General features: G+C 31.2%; 3 protein-coding genes across 3 annotated transcripts; all 3 read right to left on the bottom strand.

Moving 5' to 3' along the window:
- Nucleotides 1-1,302: 1,302 nt before the first annotated feature.
- LOC105785389 (transcription repressor OFP8) lies at nt 1,303-2,458 on the bottom strand. Its single transcript, XM_012611497.2, has one exon. The coding sequence runs from the start codon at nt 2,385-2,387 to the stop codon at nt 1,443-1,445; it is 945 nt and encodes a 314-aa protein (XP_012466951.1). The 5' UTR covers nt 2,388-2,458; the 3' UTR covers nt 1,303-1,442.
- Nucleotides 2,459-9,522: 7,064 nt separating this feature from the next.
- LOC105785463 (uncharacterized) lies at nt 9,523-13,615 on the bottom strand. The gene is made up of 5 exons (XM_012611587.2): nt 13,178-13,615; nt 13,025-13,062; nt 10,620-10,890; nt 10,244-10,530; nt 9,523-10,153 (listed from the first exon to the last, which is right to left on the bottom strand). Exons 1-5 carry the CDS (start codon nt 13,520-13,522, stop codon nt 9,712-9,714), a joined length of 1,383 nt encoding a protein of 460 aa, XP_012467041.1. The 5' UTR covers nt 13,523-13,615; the 3' UTR covers nt 9,523-9,711.
- A 1,112-nt stretch (nt 13,616-14,727) lies between these two features.
- LOC105785545 (uncharacterized) lies at nt 14,728-18,363 on the bottom strand. The gene is made up of 7 exons (XM_012611681.2): nt 17,895-18,363; nt 16,626-16,736; nt 16,442-16,540; nt 16,248-16,358; nt 15,859-16,162; nt 15,617-15,756; nt 14,728-15,539 (listed from the first exon to the last, which is right to left on the bottom strand). Exons 1-7 carry the CDS (start codon nt 18,030-18,032, stop codon nt 15,006-15,008), a joined length of 1,437 nt encoding a protein of 478 aa, XP_012467135.1. The 5' UTR covers nt 18,033-18,363; the 3' UTR covers nt 14,728-15,005.
- Nucleotides 18,364-22,159: the final 3,796 nt, after the last annotated feature.

The raw sequence follows: 22,159 nt of genomic DNA, 5'->3' as shown, positions 1-22,159 counted from the left end.
GGAGAGGGTTATAGTTTAAAAAAGGTAGACTACTATTAATAAAGGAAACAGAAGAAAAGGCTTTTAGTAGATTTTATTCCTTGTCATTTGGAGTCTTTTGGGTTGAATTTGCAAATTTTGTATAAAAAAGAAGTGATTTCAAAAGTTCCACTGCTCACTTTATACTACTGCATCTTCTTTCAAATCAAACTATGTCAGCACCACCTCATCTTCATCTCCTTTTCTTTTCATGTCATCAACATTTTTCTTCCTCTTACATTGCATTTTGTTTTTTTTTTTTGATAAATTAATTATTGTATACTAAATTAAAAAATAAATTTAATTAAAATTTTAATATATTTGAATTGTCAAAATTTCGCGTTCACTTCAGGGATCAAGTCAAAATTTCATTTTAGAAGGGTTGAAGTTAAATTGTAATTTTTATGATAGTAAAAATATAAGTTTACCGTTTTAATGGTGTATATCTTTATAATTTTTATCATTTTTAGGAGGCAAAGTATAATTTTATCTTTTTTAATTTAAAATTTTAAAATTTTTCATTTTAAGAGCCCTTGCCAGTCTTCCTAGCTACGCTCTTGGTGAACCTCCTGTTAATTGTACAAGGATCAACTTTCAACTATAGAAACAAATAGAATTTTTAACATATATAGACTAATTTATTTATATTTTGAATGGAAAGAGCAAAATGTAATTCTAATCTTAATACAAGATACACGATAATTGATGTACAAAAATGAAAGCAAGCAAACTCAAATAATATTTTCACCGATCTGATGAATATAAAAAAATCAATTAAGTTTAAAATGGATTGGGATCAGATTTTATTTCGAAAGACAAACTTTTGGAGTGCTGTGTTTTCCATTTACATGAAATCTTGATTAAAGATAGATCAAAACAGTTGGGCAATCCAAAATCCTCTCTTTTGAACCATTTAAGGAAAATTGCAGCTTAATTAGGGTTGTTTTCATCGAAAATATCAAATTCTCTTTTATAAAAAATAAAAACTGGGTAATTGTTTTAGACCTGAAAATTTGGATTTAATCCTTTTACCTGAATGGTATTATTTGATCCCTCTCCATGTTAGTAAGCTTTAACTATTATTAAGAGTATTCGACTAACCAGTGCCTACCCTTGTGACCGAATAATAATAAACATAGTATAAGGACTAAAACTAGAATTAAACCGAAAATAAGTTATATGCTTTGATCAGTGTTTGTGTCAGTCTATAAGCCAAGCTACAGCCTATCGTACAACAAAAAGAAAAAAATTTTAAAAAGCAGTCGACATGTATCGGAACTAATATGTATCAAAGCTTATAATCCCATTAATTAACAACGTTAATTTAGAGTTAGAACACTAAAAATCTAATTTTTTTTAAAAAAAACTACTACATTTCATGAGAACATGCAGTAAAATAAACAAAAAAAAAGAAAGACATTTTTTTAAGACCAGTTAGAGAACAATGTCTCACAAATCTCTGTAAAAACTTCGACAATAATCCCATGATGGTGATGAGAGTTCAACGACAAGAAACACTGTAACAGCTGTTCTAAATCTTCAGCCGCAAATATCTGTCTTTCAACGATCATCTCCACCATTGATGTCCTAAAATCATTGTATGGATCACTGGATCGTTTCACCACAGCAAAGCTATCTTTCACTTTGTTGTTGTTATCATTATCACAGCTACTGTTCTTAGCTTTTCTTCGGCGAGGATTGTTACAGTTTTTCCGGTTGGAAAGCGGTCGAATCCGACGGGCGGAGATGGATTCAGATGAGTCGGACGAGAGGTTCATTGAAGAGAAAAGGGTTTCGGTTTCATCTTCTTCACTGCTAAGCCACCACCATGGACCTCCGTAATTAGCACTTTCTCGTGAAGATGAACTGAAAAAAAACGGCGTGGTATTGTTGTTGGTTTTGTGATGAACATGATAAACCCTTTTTTTCTTCTTTGTTTTCGTTTTGTGTCTGGTTACGGTTTTTTTCTTCTCGTAAAACCCAAAGTCTTTACAATAGGAGAAAAAGTTCAACGGCGACATAGGGTGATGATAACCACCGGTAACGGCGGAAGAAACGAAAGCAGGGTAATAACAACGAGCGGTGTTGGTTTTACGGCGTCTTGGGATGGTTTCTTTATGTGTGACCATAACACAGTCATGGTTGACGGCGGTTTGGGTTGATTCAGAGCGTCTGGGTTTACAAATGGAAGGGAAAGGTTTAGGCTTTGGCGGCGGCGACGGTGAAGGGTCGAATAATGGGACGGTGTTTTTGTGGTTTTGAGGGGTGAAAATGGGCTTTTCGATAACGTCGGAGATTTTCCGGGTCCGGCAGGATCCGAAAGAGGACCGGAACATGCGAGAGATTCTTAGTTTGAATCGATTTTCCATTTTGTAGAGAGAAACAAAAAGAGGGAGAGAATGAATGTGGGTTCTTTTTGTTTTTGAAGGGTGAGTGGGCGGTTATATAAAGAAATTTTATTTAAATGAGAAGACTTATTTATATTTTTTATTATTAATATTAAGTAGTGTGCTATAAAAATAGGTTGAAATTTGGCAGTCACAGCAGTCAACTTTTCATTTGTTTTTTATTTGATTTTTAAATCTGCAAATTTAAATCCATTAATAAAATATTGGGAATAACTTTTAAGATAAATATGATTATTCGCTCAACTATGAAAAATTACATAATGATCACTTAATTTTGTTTTTATGGTTATCTTATTATTTTAGATTTTTGGGTGTTCTTATCATTTTACTATAGCCAACTGGTGATAAAAGATAATTGAATAATTGGATAATCATTTTATATCTTTTCATAGTTGGGTGACTAAAAAAGCAAAAAATATGGTTGGGTGACTATTAATGTAGTTTACCGTAATTTTTAATGCTAACGGGCATACATGTGGAGTGTCACATGGAGACCATGTTAGCAAAGTTAACGTTTGTTCACTTTTCCATTTATTTTGGGATGTTTTGACAAACGATGCAAGTTCAAGGACTAAAAGTGGCGGAAAATTAAATAGAGTGCTAAAATAACTTTTTTGGTAAAGTTAGAAGGCCAAATAGATCGTTATGCCAAAAAAATATAGTGGAAGACTTATAATCTTGAGTTTAGGGTTTGGTTTAGAATTTAGAGCTTACATCAATTTTTTAAGTTTAGAGTTTAGGGTTTAAGGTTTATATAAAATTTTGAGTTTCAAGTAATCTATGTTTAAATAAAGTAATTAGTATTTATTTTTTTAAAGTTCTTTGCTATTTATTGTTTCACCGATGAAGAGATGTGGTGTTGTTGTTTACCGACAATGCGTCAGATATTCAATCATTAATCTATTTTATATTTACATGTTAAGCCGGATTGGTATCATAAGTTAATCAGACATCAGCTCAAATGGGAATGACTAAAATCTCTCTCTCTCTTTTTTTTTTTGACAATGTAACAAAAATTATTATAGGTGTGTTTTATCTTTTTCGTATAAAATTATGGTTAAATTTCCAACAGAGTCCTTGTAGTGTAGGTTGAATAGTAAGTTAATCCCTAAATTTTGTAACTTTTAAGGGAAAGAGGGAAGACCAAATCAAGTATTATAAATTTTATAACTGTTAAGGCAAAAGGGGAAGGAGTTTCACACATAAGGTTGAAACCTTAGACTTGAAGCTCACATGAAGTCTATCTTGTCACTAGACAAATATATATATAAAGTATATATATATATTGTTTCAATAAGGAAAGGGTTATCGAAGATTTGCACTCAAAGACTCAATGTAAATCAGAATTTGATTTTAAAGCAAGTACCTTTGTCAGTGCAGCATGAGCACAATTGACTAATTTGTGTATTTAATTTTGAGGTAAAGGATTAAATTTTAAATAGTGATAATTTGAATGTTAAAATCAATAAGATTTGACCCCTTCCCCCAAATTTTAGGGGTTCTATAAACACAAGTATTAGATTACTCAATTTTATCTTCACATTAATTTTAAACACAACAAGTTTAATATTTTTTAGAGATCACAACTACAAAGATAATATAATTATAAATACATGCCCGAGTAAATACAAAATACAAATAAACGAAGAATGAATAGTATTTAATTACTCAAATTTAAAATTTAAGTTGAAATCATAAAAGGGTAGATGAATTTGAAAATGGAGAAGTTTATGGGTTAGGGGGAAAAAGGGTTAATATAATGAATAGGGTAGTTGATTTCTGATTTGGGAAATGAATTCCAGGTATGGTTAAAGTAAATACCCAACCAACCATATTTGATTAATGAAGGACCAAAATAATTAAATGTTGAGGGATTTGGGTTTTTATTTGAAATTCAAACTATGGTATCCTAAGAATAAGAATTTTTGTTGCCCGGGGAAGATGATGAGTGACAATTATTGAACATTTGGGTAGGATTGTTGATGATTGGGTAATTGAGTAAAATTCTAGTCGGGCAAATGGGGGGATATTTAAAACTTTAAAAAAGAAAAGGGGTGTTAAATTAAATATAAAATCCACTAAATTCTGGAGGCTGTCTCTATATCTGATAATAAAAAATTGAACCCATTATTAGTAGCTTTTAAATTTCTGTGGTACCAAATTAAATATTATAAATAATTTTGGGCCCTCTAATTTTGAAATGTGCTTTTAGCCCTTCTAAACCCCACTACAAATCTTTCAATGTAATTAATATCAAAATTCTATAGTTTAAAAATATTTCTAATGAAGCAGCTCCATGTATGAAGAAAACAATATTACACAAGGGTGAATACAGAAATTTTTTACTGAATTATAATTTACTAGGGGCTAAAAGATAATTTTATTATTATATTAATGTATAAGTTTGTAGTTTTTTAAAATTCCCTAAAAGTAGGAGAGCTTATCGTTTGTTTAGTTATCTAATCGAACTCAACTTTAAAATTAATTTGAACTTAATATGACTACCAATATCAAAGGTCTCGAAAAGAACATATGACAGCGTCTTAAATCTGTGCACAAATTTTATGTATACTCTCATATTCATTATTTAAACAAATACTTTTAATAGTTCATGAATGAGCTATTGTCCCTATTTCACCTACCGAATAACTTCATGATATGATATAATCAATTATGGTAGATGGATTAAATTGAAAACATAATGGAATTTTCAATTTGAAATTTAAACAAAAAAATATTATTATAGTTATCAAATGATAATGCAACAACCAAAATTCGACCTAACATTTGAAGATTTAAAATTGTGATCTACTCTTCTTTTGGATTTTCTCATGTCCTTTCATATCAAATATTTAATTATGAAATACATTATCACCATATGTATCTACCTACCTCCTCCACATTTACATAATTATATATGTATATACACAACACTGAATCTACCAATATTATTAAGTGCCTTAAACCCTAATTTAAAACTATTGAAGTTTGGAGTCATCCCATGAAAAATAGCTTAATTCTATTAGAGATCCTCAAACTATGATTCAAATTTTAAATTAGTCCCAGAAATTTCAAAACGTGTTGATTAAGTATTTAAAGCATCAGTATTATATCAATTAAGTCATTTTGTCTGCCTAGCCATGAATTTGAGCTTTAAACATATTTATACCTGTCGAAAGAGAGAGAAATAACAATCCTTTGTAAATGTTAATGATACTGATTTTTAACACGTCAAATTCAAATTATCCTTACAATAAATATCTCTATATTTAAAATTTGATTAATATATTTAACGCCTAAGCTAAAGTTAGACTAATGGAAAAGATCATTATGATACTTTGAGAACACCACCATTAAAACCTTTTCAAGGTATTGACCAATAATTCAGGGACGTATGATACAATTAACCCCAAAAATTTTAAAGTTGAGAATTTATTATTAATATTTTCAAACCCCCCAAAAAATGAAGCTTATAGTGGAAGCGTATTACTTGGGATGGGTGCTTCCACGTCAAGCTAAATGGAGAGTGCTTAAAAACAAAAATAAAAGATTCAAAGTGGAGGACAAAGGTAATTTTGTCACCTTTTCCATGTTTGATTCAAAAAGCTACAATTTTTTTTTAAAAAAATTTTATGTATTAAATAATAAATAATATATATTTTCAGCCTGAAAATTTCAAACTTTCTGACTAGTCTAGTATTTCAAGATTTTAATCAAAAGCTTGTCAATATGCTAACGTCTGGCTCCAACTTATATGTTAGATGACAAATAAAACAAGTCGAAGTCTTTGGCTATACCAAGAAGTTGAATCTTAATATCACACTATATGTTATATCTTATGTGTCTAATTTGCCTTTAGCCCCTCTACTTTTATAATCTGACATGGTTTGGTCCTTCTACTTTTATAATTTTATTAATAGGGTTAATTTGATAATTGTTAGTTGCTGCCATTAAAAGTGATGATGGACCTGGATTTTTTTATTATAAAAAAAAACTTTTTTTTACACGATTTGGGATTGGAATGGGGATAGGGTTATACAGTTTGAACTCATGTCAAATGAGCGTCTAACAAAAGCTTTAATCATTGCTAACAATAAGTTATTGGCTGAGCATGATTAATTGAATTTCCTTGTGGCTCTAACTGCTTGATAGAATAACAGTGAAAAAAAAAAGTTCCCCTTCCATCATTTTTTTTGGGTGGAATCGAAGACCTCCATGTCTATTTTATAGTTCACGGAGAGTATCTTTTTAGATTTTGTGGTTGTTCCTCTCAATAATATCATCTCCAATATTCAAGCTCGAGTTTCCCTTTAAGAGTGCAATGTGATATACCATTGCATCCAGTAGTATTATCAATTTGGACCTACTAATTGTATTATAAAAATGGAGGGATTAAAACTAAAATTAACCCACATTATATATATACAAAATGTAGGTAACAACTAATTATGATGGTTGATTGGATTTCCATATTATCAATTTGAACCTACTAATAACATTATAAAAGTAGGAAGACTAAAACCAAAATTAAACCCATATTATTTGTGCGTGCGCATGTGCATAATGTAGGTCTAATAGTAACAATTTATGATGGTTGATTGGATCTCCGTGTCCAATAATAGCAATTAACAATATTATAAAAGTAAAGGGATTAAAATCAAAATTAAACTATATATATATATATATACGCACAATGGAGGTCTAATAGTAACAACTAATGATGGTTGATTGGATTTCCATGTCTAATAGTAGCTACTAACGATTTTACTAATAATATTATAAAAATAGAGGGATTAAAACCAAAATTATATATATATCATGCAATGTACGTCTCTTCCATTTCCCATAAATATTAAAGCTCTTGAGTAAGAAAACACAATATCAAGGCAAAGGCCCTCAAGAAACTCAAAAGATTAGGGTATCTTAGAGTTTAGGAAGCTTCCAAACAACAAAAGTACATACAAAAGAGCTACATTTCTTGCCCTTTGAAATGCCACACCAAGAGCTATGTGACATTTTTGAGTTGTTGAATTCAGCTTTTTCATGTTTTTTGTAAGTTAAAAAAAATACTTTCAATAAACTAAACTATAAATTCATTATATTAATTACCTCCAATCATGTCTTTTGTCTTTTGTTTTTAAACCCTTTTACATTGTACATTGTACATTGTACATTGTTGTCTGCAGAAATTCAGAAGTAATTTTTTCCAGAGGCAAGTGATTACATTAGAGACCATGTATTCGAGATCCCCAACCCCACCAAGATCTCCATTTGTTTATCCTCTCAAATTTTTGGGTTACTTCAAATTTGGGTCGGTTTCTTATTTGAGTTTGTCTTTTAAAATCAGATCATTTCAAGTTTATATCATTTTTGAGTCATTTATTTAAGTCATTTCGAATTCGAATCATCTTGAGTTTGAATGTTAGTTTTTCGGAATCATATATTATTTTCGGTTTGGGTCATTTTAGATTATTTGTAAACTTGTTTGGATGAGTTTTAGGTTCAGGTTTGACTTTCAAAGCTAGGTCATTTCAGGTTTAGATATCACTTCTGGGTACCTTTGTTTAAGTCATTTCAAGTTCGAGTCATTTTGCGTTTAGATCATTTTGAGTTTGCGTGTTTGGTATTTTGAATCATATCATTTTCGAGTTGGATCAATTTAGATAACTTGTAAACTTGTTTAAGTATCAGGTTAGTTGCTTAAACTCGAAGGTTCACCCGAAACTTCAAAGGATTTAGATAAAAATATTAGACCCAAAAAATGAATTTAAGAAGAAAAAAAAAGGTATGTTTAAAATATAGTTAAGACTTGAGCTCTAATATCCAAAGCCTAGCTTGACTAATATTTTTTTATATATATTATATAGTTTATATATACGAAAATGAAATATGCTATAATATGATACAAATATTAGAAGACAATTATGTTGTTTATATAATTTTAAAATAAAAATTATGAACGAATCTAAATGAGTTTGAGTTAATCATTTATAAATATTAGTTTCTAATGTCTCACGTGTTACTTTTTTAAATAAAGTATTTCTAAAAATTTAATTATATAATAAAGAAATTCCAAATCATAATTAAAATATTTTTACCATATTCAATCATATAATTAATACAAAGTAACATTATTTAAAATAATAAATAATAAACATAAATAACATATATAAATTACTTTGGTCATTCAAAATAACACTAATAAAAATTACTAATCATTACTTAAAGCATTTGTATAAATTATAAAAAATATATAATATATTGTAAATTAAACTCCTCACTGTTTAACTTTTTATGTTTTTTTTCTTAATAGTGAATAAATTGAGAATAACAGTTTGTAGATAATATACAATTAATGTAATTATCATGTATTATATTAGATTTTATAAATATATTAGTATTTATAAAATTTTATGTATGAAAATATAAAGCTATCAATTATATAAAAATTTTAATATTTGTTAGTTAAAACTAAACTAATATTTTTAATAGAAACATAATAGTTTAAATATTAATTAAATCAATATGAAATTTTAATTTTTATTTATTATTATGTAAATTCATTTAATAATTTTTAATCCTCAACATTTATATATTATGTGATTTATTTTTTATTTTTATTTTTGCATTTTTAGTTTTCTTTGTGACATTGAAGGTTAAAATTAAAACAATGAGAAAAGATCAAAATTATTATACTAAACTTTTAGTGTTTCCATTTTTAATATATTTCCAATCAAATTTAGCAAATAAATTTATTTTTAAAGCTTTTAGATTAAAAAAAGTAAAACTATAAAAAAATCAAATTACACAATGTATAAATATTAAATGTTTTAGAATAAAAATTAAATTGACACAATTTATAAATGTTAAGGGTTAAAGTTACTATTATATCAGTTTTAAAAGCTACCACATCATCTGTCTATTAACCATTTAACGGTTGGAGATAATAATAAGAAAAGATAAAATTAAATAGTTAAATGATCATTTTATAACTTTTCATAATTGAATGAGTAAAAAAAATAACTTACTGATAGTTAGATGAGTACTAAATATAGTATCAACACAAGCATGCACATAAATTTGCAAAGCGAACCTATTTGATCAATTAGTTTATTCTTCCACTATGAATGAGTTCAATAAACTTGCTACTTTTACATTTTTTCTTTTTTCCCTAACATCAGTTATATCCGAAACTCGAAACCCGAAGTGTTCATATTTACACCGGTACGAATATATATATGTATCCGTGTTGAATGTCGATCGAAACAATATATCCAAATAAGGCTCACATCACCTGTGCTTTATCTGCATATTGCGCAACTTCCGATGCTATTTCAGAGATCCAATTAACCGCGGTGCTGCAAAAGAGTTCCCAAAACCAGAGATCCAATGCGAGGACTGAGGAAAAGATGAGTAATGCCAATGTCTGGTAACGGTTCAATGGCCAGCCGGAAACTTCAGCCATCATCTTCAAAAATGGAAGGGAATTGCTCTGGAGATCTTGTTTCGTAATGGACCAAGCTGTTATCCAATGTACTCGGGAAGGAACAAGGTCGAATTCCTCTCTTAAACGCCTACCTAAGTCCGGCATGTGACCACCCCCATATAGTATTGCTATCTTGTTATGACCATCATTGACCGCTCGTCTCAATGCTTCTGTTGCAGCCCTGTTCCTCTCGCCAATGATAACCGATTTCTCTTCCACATCGGCTGTCACTTGAGTGAACCTACCCCAATATGAAAAAACGCAAAAGGATTACTCCAAAGTTAATAAGTTTCCTTGCAAGTCAAGCAAGGTTTTTTTTCCCCAAACTTACTCGGAGGTTAGTCGTTTTGCCAGGAAAACCTTCATGGCGGCACCAAAATCAAGCCTTGATAAAGCTTCTAGCTCGGGATAATTGGATGCTTGGCTTCCTCCATCAGCACAAACACCGCTAATAATAAGAAAACCAACGAGTGGCATAGGTAGCACACGAGAAGCCCATAGAAGCTTGGATCTCCAAGGATCAAGGTCATCCGGGATTGAAGCGGGCTGCACTAAAGCTTTCGTTGACTTAAGGGTCATATCCCTTGCAAATGTGAAGAAACTTTCGCCTTTTTCTAGCTGGATAAAATCATATTCGAAACATTAGATGTAGAAGCATGATGTTTACAGCTGAAAATAAAGTTGACGACCTCAGACTTTTATCGTACCTGAAGTAACTTGAAGGTCTCATAGTCAAGATCTGCGTGGTACCAATTATCAGCCTGGTAATCGAGACAATCTAATTGGAAATTGAGCATGAGTATCCGAGCCATCTGCCGTTGAATGCATCCCAGAATGTTGAAACCTCGTGATCGTGAACTTTTGAGTCGTTTTGCTGCCGAAGGGTTCCTTCGGTTTTCCAAACTCTCCCTACTAGCAACCATCTCATACAGAACACAATCATATGGTGCAAGTTCCTTCTGAAGAGTCTCAAAGTACCTGCAGTCACCAATTTAATCAGGAAAATCCATACATAGCAAAGTCGGTACAAGAAAACCGAACATTTTAGCCACACAAGCACAAGGAAATTGTCAGAGCGTGCGAACTCAATCCGCTACACTCCAACAAAGGTTCCGAATGAGATATTAAGAAGACAAAAGTACTCTCATCTTTAACATGTTCTAATCATTCTTCATGTAGGCACGCAAAACCGAAACCCGAATTATAGAACAACACAAACAATTCACAAACCGTACAATCCCGATCACAGAACAATAGCAATCCAATTCAGTATGACTAACGATTCAATTATATAAATACAAAAGCTACATGCATACATTCAAACCGACGAATCGTATTTCGTTCCTATTAGACTATCCCTATCGAATAAGGTTTCATATAACCATTGTGTTCCACTTTCTGTTTGCCATACCGAACCGATCCAATGACAACCCTCCATTCAAAATAAATAATCTTGAAAAATCACGGAAAAATAGCAATCCAATTCAGTATGACTAACAATTCGATTATATAAACACAAGCTATATGTATAAAATCAAACGATGAATCGTATTTCGTTCCTATTAGACTAACCCCTATCAAATAAGGTTTCATATAAGTAACTATTTGCATTTCAATTTCTGTTCCTCGTACCAAACCAATCCAATGACAACCCTCCATTCAAAATACATAATCATGAAAATCACTTGTAATCTCATAAAAATCACGAAACAATAGCAATCCAATTCAGTATGACTAACGATTCGATTATATAAACACAAAAGATATATGTATAGATTCAAACCAATGAATCATATTTCGTTCCTATAAGACTATCCCTATTGAATAAGGTGTCGTATAAGTAACCATTTGCATTTCAATTTCCATTCCTCGTACAGAACCGATCCAATGGCAACCCTCCATTCAAAATACATGAAAATCACTTGTAATCTCATAAACATCACGGAACAACAGCAATCCAATTCAGTATGACTAACGATTCGATTATACAAACACAAAAGCTATATGTAGACATTCGAACCGATGATTTGTATTCATTCCTATTAGACTATCCCAATCAAATAAGGTTTCCTATAAGTAACCATTTGCGTTTAAATATCCATTCCTCATACGGAACTGATCCAATGACAACCCTCCATTCAAAGTACATAATCATGAAAATCATGGAACAATAGCAATCCAATTCAGTATGATTAACGATTCGATTATATAAACACAAAAGCTATATGTATACATTCAAACCGATGAGTCGTATTTCATTCCTATTAGACTATCCCTATCGAATAAGGATTCATATAAGTAACCATTTGCGTTCCTCATACCGAACCGATCCAATGACAACCCTCCATTCAAAATACATAATCAAGAAAATCAATGAACAATAGCAATCCAATTCAGTATGACTAACGATTCGATTATATAAACACAAAAGCTATATATATAGATTCAAACCGACGAATCGTATTTTGTTCCTATTAGACTATGCCCTACCGAATAAGGTTTCCTATAAACAACCACTCGCATTCCAATTTCCGTTCCTCATACCGAACCGATAAACATATTTAATAATAGTGATTAGAAAACAATTGTTGAAAGTAACATTGAAATAAACTAAAACCAGATAACCGAGGACTCCGATTATATAAACTCAAAAGCTATATGTATAAATTCAAACGGATGAATCGTATTGAGTTCCTATTAGACTATCCCCTGTCGAATAAGGTGTTATATAAGTTGTGTTCCGATTTTTGCTCCTCGTACCGAACCGATCAGCATTCCTAGTAACATTGAAATAAACTAAAACCAAATAACCAAGGACTCGATTATATAAACACAAAAGCTATATGTATAAATTCAAACTGATGAATCGCATTTCATTCCTATTAGACTATCCCCTGTCGAATAATGTGTCATATAAGTAACGATTTGTGTTCCGATTTCCGTTCCTCGTACCGAACCGATCCGCATTCCTAGTAAAATTGAAATAAACTAAAACCAGATAACCAAATGACAACCCTCCATTCAAAACACATAATCATGAACAAAAAAACAAAACTTAAATCACTTGTAATCTCATAAAAAAATTTCTATGTTTGAATTCAACCAAACATACTCTGTATCGGCAATATGAATCGTTGAGACCAAATCAACCTGAAAACATCAAATTCAAAAAAAAAAAAAACCCAGAATTAGAAACCTGAAAATTGATTCTTCTATGAAAGCAATGCATAATTTAGAAACAAAAGCTCGATAGTGGTATCAGTACCCGAAGAAAAGGGTAAAGAATAGACCAAGGGAACCTCTTACGATAGCTAACAATAGCCGTTTGTAACTCGCCACTACCGTTTTGACTCCCTCTCTTAAACCTCATGAAATCCGCTATCGAATTGTTGTTAAAAAACTGCTCCGCCGTCGTGGACGACGACGACCCATCTTCGACTGTTGAAGAACAACAAGAAAGCTTCGACGATGGGTATTTGAGAGATTTTGAGAATCTGGGATTGGGTTTAAAGAGCTTAAACGTTATAGGCCAAAAAGAAACAGAATTGGGAGATGAATCAATGTATGAAGGAAATGAAGATGAGATAAGTGAGAGAGAGCCTGAAACCATTGTTTCTCTCAGTGTGAGAAAACAAAGGGAAAATTTGGAGGATTTGAGGGGCTTGATTTTATGTCTTCCACTCGATAAAAATAAAACCAGGTTCACAGTTTTTTTTTTTTTTAATATATATTTTAATGGTGATATTTTGTACGTTAAAGCAAAGGACCTGGTTTCTTGGAAGAAACTAAAACCCAAATTAATTTCAATTATTTTGGACAAGGAAAGCCATTAATAATTCAGAAACAAAATCTAAGCATATAATTGGGCAAAACCACAGCGCTGTAATTATTACGTAAGGTTTTTTTTTTTATTGGTTTTGGATTGAGTTGGTTATAGAAGGAATTATCAGCACCAACCTCCTTTTGTAGTTACATTACATTTCACTTTTTTTTTATGATATATTATATTATAGAGTAAATTGGTATTTTTATTAATAATTTCATCTATTTTATTGTTAAATTTTGTGTAACTAATGAATAACCAAAAGTTGTATGCAACATGTTATGTTTATCTTATACTAACGCACATGAACTAGTTTTGAATAGTAGAAATGGAAGGAAATTTTAATAGAAAGACCAATTTACTCTTTGATCTAATGTACGTGATTAAATTTTCTATTTTTTTAGTAGAGGATAAAATGCAATCCAACTATTAATACTTATATGCTATGAAGTGAATGAATTCGAATTTTTTTTATTTGGGTCGAAGTTTAAATTTTTTTTTAATAATTTTGGTTTGGGTCTAGTGAGGAGGCCGATTCTTTTTGAAGAAACCTTCGAAATATTGTCTGTTCAAACTCAATGAATTCCTCAACTGGTTGGTATTATCTCCAAATCGAGTTAAGATTTTGTCTTTTAATTTTATGAAGAGAGTGTCTTAAGAGACAACTTGAAGTGACAAGTTCATAGAGCAAGACCGCTTTGTAGAATCAAGTCGTGCATGACACACAACCACATATTAGTAAATTTTAGATTCGAGTCATTTAAAGTTCTAAGTTTTTGGATGAGAATATATATATATATATATCAATAAAAAAAAGTTTGTTCCAAAAGAAAAGGATAAGTTACACTAATCATTCAACTATTAGTATTTTTTTATAACTCAATTATGAAAAATTATGAAAATTACAAACGATCACTCAATTATTCAATTTTATTTTTGATCACCCAACTATATATATACGGAAAGGAAAAAAAGGAACATACATCAAGGGATGCTGGAAATGAAATTTATTACTGCACTGTAAAACAAATGAATAATACTCTACTATAACATGAAGAATGCCCCTTTTTAAGGGAAAGAATAAATATATGTATATGAGTGCAAATCAATTGTTTAGCACAAAAAGGAATGAATTTAATTAACAAAAACAAGCCAAAATGAAATCAAAATTCTTTCAACCATAATCTCCATCACGCACACATATATATATATATACCTGAAACCAGCTTCTGAGTTTAATGAAACCTTCTAGTTTTATGGTTCGATAATATCACGAGAAAAGCCGAATACCAGCTTCAAGATCTTCAAGGGTTATGGTCTGCAGTTCATCAGCGTCTATACAGTCGAAGCTGAGTCGAAGATCAAGGTATTCCCTAGCGTTAACTAGTAACGGATCGACTAAACCTCCATTCATCTCTTTACGCTGTTTTTCCGTTGTTTCTTTCTCTATTAGTCTTGCTATTGCATCTAAACTGCAAGAACTATGTAACTTAAATCCGTACAACAAACTTTGCTCGGTTTGATTATTCATTTTGATATGGAGGATCTCAGCTAGTTCTTCGGGATTGAAATCGCTGAACTGGAAAAATTTCGTTACCCTTCGGGAGAATCCTTCGTTAGAACCAATTACACGCTTCATTGGTTCACTGTATCCAGCAAATATGACTACGATTTTACCGCTGTCCATTACAGACATGATTTCTTCTAAAGCCTCTAATCCATAGTCTTTATCGTCAGATTTTTGCATCGGGATTAACCTATATGCTTCATCAACAAAAAGAATTCCACCTTCAGCTTCTTGGATCTGTAAATGACTGGTTCGTAATTAGTTCGTTAAGAAAAAGAACAAAAAATAAAAATCCTGAATGCACGAGGAAACACCTTTCTCCTTGTCTTTGGTCCTGTGTGTCCAACGAATTCGCCAACCAAATCTGTCCTTTGTACTTCTGTTACCTTGTCAGTAGGTAGAATTCCGACCATATGAAGCAATTTCCCGAGAACACGAGCTACCATAGTCTTACCTTTTGAGACCAAAAATCACAAGTGTAAAAACTACAGGTTCTATGGAGTATTGATAAAAGACAAGTCATCAATTCTGAGATGGATGATCCAATGGCATTTACCTGTTCCAGGATTACCAAGGAATGCCATATGAGGAGGTCTTCTAGCGCCAACTTTCAACCCTAGAGATCTACGCCTTTCATCGAGAAGCATCCCCTTTGCCCATTTCCGAAGTTGTACTTTGAGATCATGCAAGCCCACGATATTTGACAGCTCTTTCTCGAGCTCATCCATCTTAGCCTTTGCCTCACCGCATGCTTCCAATGCCCTTCTCTTTCGCTGCTCTTCAAGATGCCTATGTAATAATTCCTGTAGCTTCTCACGTCCAGGGCCTTTCGAGATATGTTTTATAGGTGTCATACCCTCCTGCAGTTGAAACGGTAAATCAACACGAGTTGGTAAGATAAATCAAGCATAATAAAATACACTGAGTAAATATGATGAATATTACATCATCCTCAGCACTACAATCGGCATTGTACTCGAGTAGTGTCTTGACAGTTGCATGGTTGTCTGATCGAATCGAGTGCCAAACAGCTAAATGTAATGGTGTCATTCCGTTCTGCATGAATAACATGGATGAAGAAAATCCTCAATATATCAAACGTGATGATAAAAGTACAACCTGGAGCTAAAAACAAGTACATTAGCTTTGGCTTCAATGAAAGCACCATGAGCAAGGAGCAACCGTGCAGCTTCGCTACATCCATTCTTGGCTGCCATATGCAACGGAGTCTCACCATACTGCAAAAATTTAACTACCATATTTAACTTAAAAATAAAAATAAGTGAACATTTTCTTCGTTTAAAATGATTACAGTTTACCTACCATATTTTTAGCTTCCAACTCGACTTTTTCTGATCCTTGCCAATCGAGCAAAAATTTAACTATCTCGGCCCTGTCATTTCCAGAGGATACATGAAGTGGTGTTTGTGCCATCTGCATTTAAACCAAATATAAATTAATAATATAATACAAGGGAATGGATTCCATCCGTACGCAAACAAAATACATCTACACCATGAGTCTATGACATGTTAAATGATGATAAAACAAAATCGGTGAATGATTATAACATAAACAAGGAAAACAACCATTACGACCACCGCAACCAAATGAAGCTTTATAATACTAACTCGAACTTAAGAATATAAAATAGCTCATCTAACAATTTCAAGTCAACATATCATAGCTTTTACTACCATGCTTTTAATAGTCAACTTAGAATTCTAGCGTACACACGCAAGTGCATATATATATATATATATATCATGAATCTATCATTGTCCCGAATATGGATAGCCTTGGTTAAGATCACAAGTTCATTCCCCATCGAATAGCTTCATTAAACCATACCCATTTCTCTACACCATCTATTACACTGGATAACATCTCTAGCTATATATAGATATATATATCATATCATAACATACCATACCATACCATACCATACCATACCATACCATATCATAATCATTGTCTCGAATATAGTCAGATCATGGATTCATGCACCATGGAATAGCTTCATTACTCCATACCTATTTCTCTACCCCATCTATATACACATACATATATAATGAATGAATCACTGGCAATGGCGGACTGTAATAGACGCCGAGGGGGTTTTGCCTCCCCTCTCCAATTTTTGGAAAATTTCATTTTTCCCTTGAAATTTGTTGAAAATTTTAATTTGGCCCCAAAATTTTTTGAAATTTTAAATTAAGCTCGTCTATTTTTATTCAAAATTCTCACTAATCTCAATTTTTTAAAAAATTGTAATTAGACCCCAATTTTTTGGAAAAAAATCTGATTAAAATCCTAAATTATTGTTTAGTTAGGCCCCCAAAACTTAGTAAACCTCAGTTAATATCATAAGCTCATACACCCATAGAATAGCTTAATTAACCCATTTCTAACCAACTAAGTTCCCTGGATCTAAAACAATCCACCATAGAGCAACCATCTTTGATTAATCCAAGCTAAAATAACTAAAATTTCACTACAAATCAACCCATATTTAAAAAAAGGATGCTAAACCCATCAAACATACTAAAAATTACATCTAAAAACGCAATGATGAAATCAAATGAATCTTACAACAGGGTTTCTCTCATTGAGAAGAAAAGGTTTATCATTGAGCAACTTTTGAAGACCAACAAGATCCCCAGACTGAGCTAACCCATGAACCGTAATGGGTTTAACAGATCTCGACCGTTGATCTTGACGCCTCTGCATCCTTGCAAAAATAAATATATTTTTTTTCTTTCTTTCCTTCCCCTTTTCCTCTCTGTAGAAGAAAAGTCAAAGAAGAAAGAACAAGAAAATGAAAAAATGAAAATGAAATGGAAAATGAGATGAAATTAGATTTGGGGTTTTTATAAAGGGAAAGAACGATTGGCACCGAATCCGATTCTCGCGCCTTGAATCTACTAACACTGGTGTGTGTTTTTTTAAGTTCTTTGCTATATAATTTCTATGGTGGTGGTTTTTTTTTTGGGCAAATTTACGCGGTTTGATTTGGGCTTTTTTGCGGCGGAGCTTCCTCTCAGTAGCCACCGCCCACAAAGTGGGCCACCCATTTTTAAGCTGTAAATAGTGAACCACTCAATTTTTGCTTGATATTTTTAGTTTTTCAGCAAAAATAAAATAGGGTTTATCTCATCAAATGTCCTCGAATTATTGCTTTGATTTCAAATTGGTTCTTATACTATGAAATATTTTTAATTGAGTCCTTAAAGTATCAGTATTATATCAATTAGGTCCGTCTGTTAGCCTAGTCATTAAAAATTATGTGAAACATGTTTTAAAATATATTGATCAAATTATAAACACGTGTGTACTTATTACATAAATATCTTGCAAGGGCTAATGGCAAGCAAGGACCTTGGACTCCTTGATTAAATGGTACAATTGTAATTTTAGTCTCTCATAAATATTAATAATTTAATTTAATCTCTTTTAGTCACTTTGTTAATGAAAAATTGCATTTTAGGCCCCCTTGAATGCTAAAAATTCAATTTAAACCATTTTAACATAGAATTTTAGCTTTGGTCCCTCTTCGCAAAATTCTTGACTTTGCCACTGACAGCTTGGATTTCGCAATTAGGGAAAACCAGTTCTCCTAAATTTGAAAGAATATCTTTCTTAACGTGTCAAATTCAAATTGTCCATGTAGTAAAAACATGTTTTAATTCAATCAACATATTTTAATATGCTACATATTAGATTCGAATTAAAATTTAATGCTTAAGTTAATGTTTAGGTTGATGAGAAAACCTAATTAATACAATTTTAATATTTTGAGAATCCGATTAAAATATTTTGTAGTTTAAAACTAATTTAAAATAACATTTTCAAGTTTAGAAATTAATTGAGAACTTACACAATAGTTTGCCTTCATCTCCGAAAGGGTCGAATTTGAATTATAAATTTTTAGAGAACTAAAATGTGATTTGTCATATTAATGTAAAAGTTTGCAAATTCTCAAGGTATTAAGCTATAAATTTTTATTTTTGGAGAGGTTATAATTGAATTTTAAATTTTAAGAAGGACTAAAATAAAATTTAGCTATTAAATAAACTTAAAAGTTTGCAATTTCTAAATGGGCATTTTTTTTTACTTTGGGCATGTATGACGATTATGCGTAATAAAATTTAAACTTGGATACCAATATTGAAAACTTCAACCTTTGTTAACAAATATTTTCTCTTTTAATTTTTTATTCAAAAGTTTTATTTATATAATGATAAATTTTTATTTCTTTTGAAGGATAATAAAACTTTAATTAAGTTTATATTTTTAATTTAATTTACATTTTAATTCAAGCATATTGTTTGTTATCCAAATATTTGTAGCATGTGCATTTTAGGCTTCTTTTGGTACAAGATTTGGTGCTGTTTGGCATATCACCAATCTAATGAGATTAGCTCACTGCTTACCAAAATTTTGTTATGTATTAATATATATGTTTTCATTTAATGTTTTTAATAGTTATTTTTTATTTTTGCCTAACTGCTACAATTATATTTGAATCCAAACACATATCTCACAACTAATTTTAATCTCATTGCTACAATCTCACCGTCATCGTCGTTTTTAATCTCATCAAAAATCATCTTACCGGTGATTCAAAGGAAGTCTTAGTGATTGAATTGTGATGATGTTTAGGTCTTTCTTTGGTCATACTTCCTAGTATTAAAGAGTGAGTAGAGAAAAATGAAGAACTAACATATTCTCTATTACAATCATGGAAATTGATTTAGTTACTGAATTTTCATTTTTGTTATGATGCTAAGGAAGTCGAATCAAATGATTCACGGAATTTTAGTTCCCAGTCAAACTCAGGATGGGTATAGATGGTAAGACAGTTGGGATATTTGAATTGTTTGAAGAGGCCAATGAAGAAGATGGTTTTCATGTGGTGTGTGGTAGCTAAGATAATAAGGCTAACATGGATGTTTTTATTAGGCATCTTGAAATGAATGGCGAGGTAAATTGCATGCCTAATGGAGACAACATTATAGGTGATGGGGCATCCACTCAAAGTTCGACGAAGGAGTCTTAGGGCACCTTTAATACGATTTCGGAGGTTAAAAACAAAGTTGGTAACATGATGGATGATAGAAGGAGAGGTAAGGAGATTGGTGGGGTTGGAAAAAAAAAAAGGCTAGGCAATAGTGATGAATAATGATTCACAAAACCTAAAGATTTTACTAAAAGGAAAGGAAAGAAACTCAAAAAGAAACAATGTGTCGGAAGTTGCCAATAAATCTATTTCAATAGGTGATGTTATAAATTCAAGAAATAGCAAAGAATGTGAAAGAGAGGCATCATCAAGGAGGCTGAAGAAGCTTGGATTGGGGGGGGAATATGTCTTATGTTATCAGAGCGGAAAAAGTAGTTGCAAAACGGACAAATATTGATTTGAGCATGAAGGCTACATGAATTTGAAGTATAATTTTTTGGAGGTAAGTAGGTGATTGCATGAGAAATTGCTCAACGAGGAATTTCGAGACTAATATTGTTTTTTTCAATATTTATTATATGGTGATATTTGATTTGTGTTTTAGTGTTTGGCGCTTGACAAAGATGGTGCTCAATTTCTAATTAGCATTGTTATTTTATTATTGTTATTTTATTGAGCTCGATTGTTGTGTAATTGAACTTTGCGTGTTTTTATGAAGTGTTTTTGATGATGGGTTGAGCAATTGAGTTTGATTATATTCATGGTCACATAGAAAGTGAGTTGGACTCAGTCCGCTTAGATTTGTACTTTGGTAGAGTTAGAAATTTTATATTAAAGGCCAAAATAAAACCAAAATTATTGAAGGAGACTAAGGCATAAGTTTATATTTAAGAAAAACGTAAATTGATTTGTAATTTTTCAAGGACTAGTATTGAATTTTAACCATTTAGACCAAATGAGGCTAAGGCCCTACTTGTTGCCCTCTGTAGTCTGTACTGACTCCTGAAATAAAAGGCCATTCTAAATGTTCGGCCTCTTTTTTGTGGACTTGGGCTTTCTTTGTAACGCACTATAATTTTATATAGATTTATAAAATTTTGGCCCTCCAGTTTTTTTAAAAAATTATTTTAGTTCTCTATTTATTTTTTCGTTTCTTTTAGTCCTTAAACTTGTATTGTTTGTGAAATTATCAAAAAAATGTTTAATTTTACTGACGTGGCATACTTATGAATTATTACGATCAAAATATAAAGTTGACAAAATTGTTGAAATTCCTATCATGAAAAAGGGTTATTATGTCCTTTCAAGTCAAATTCTTAGGCCAAAAGTTACCTCTTTATAATTTTGAAAACACTACACCAAATATTTCCCAACTATGTCTACATGTCTAGGTAATTACTTAAATGGAATAAATATACAAGAGGTACTTATATTATAACATCAGAAGCAATTTAGTCCCTTTCAAAATAAATACAACAATCTAATCCCTAAATTAATTGATAACAGCCTTCACTATTTTTGGTATAACTTTTAACGAAAATGATTAACGCTATCATCAATTTCTTTTATTTGCTCACTTTTTAATAATACAATAATTATTTTATTTATTTATTTTGAGAATGACTAAAGTGCTTCTAACCTTATAGTAGAAGCACATTTTTAATTATTTATTTCAATTATAATTAACTGACTTTTTTTAAAAGAAATGTACTTTATGAATATCGATTCCATTTTCCTTTGTTTTCCATGTATTGTTCAACAGCAAATGCAAAATTTGATATTGTCAAGTCAAATTTGTATATTATTTCTAAATGGAAAGAAAAATTGGAAATTGATGGTAAAAGTACTATGGAGGCCCTTGTATTTTGTTTTTTTTATTAAAAAATATGTAATTAAT

The sequence above is a fragment of the Gossypium raimondii genome, chromosome 7 (assembly GCF_025698545.1).
Source record: "Gossypium raimondii isolate GPD5lz chromosome 7, ASM2569854v1, whole genome shotgun sequence".
NCBI lineage: Eukaryota > Viridiplantae > Streptophyta > Magnoliopsida > Malvales > Malvaceae > Gossypium > Gossypium raimondii.
Note: the sequence above shows the minus strand (reverse complement) of the source record. Positions and strands in the feature narration are given on the sequence as shown.

Bases quoted from the DNA above. Each gene is read 5' to 3' on its own strand.
- LOC105785389 (XM_012611497.2), bottom strand. From the start codon at position 2,387: ATGGAAAATCGATTCAAACTAAGAATCTCTCGCATGTTCCGGTCCTCT.
- LOC105785463 (XM_012611587.2), bottom strand. From the start codon at position 13,522: ATGGTTTCAGGCTCTCTCTCACTTATCTCATCTTCATTTCCTTCATAC. The intron at 13,063-13,177 runs GTACTGATACCA...TGATGTTTTCAG, and splicing joins TTCTTTACCCTTTTCTTCGG to GTTGATTTGGTCTCAACGAT. The intron at 10,531-10,619 runs GTACGATAAAAG...GATTTTATCCAG, and splicing joins AGACCTTCAAGTTACTTCAG to CTAGAAAAAGGCGAAAGTTT.
- LOC105785545 (XM_012611681.2), bottom strand. From the start codon at position 18,032: ATGCAGAGGCGTCAAGATCAACGGTCGAGATCTGTTAAACCCATTACG. The intron at 16,737-17,894 runs GTAAGATTCATT...GTTTAAATGCAG, and splicing joins TCAATGAGAGAAACCCTGTT to ATGGCACAAACACCACTTCA. The intron at 16,163-16,247 runs GTAATATTCATC...TTTCAACTGCAG, and splicing joins ATTGTAGTGCTGAGGATGAT to GAGGGTATGACACCTATAAA.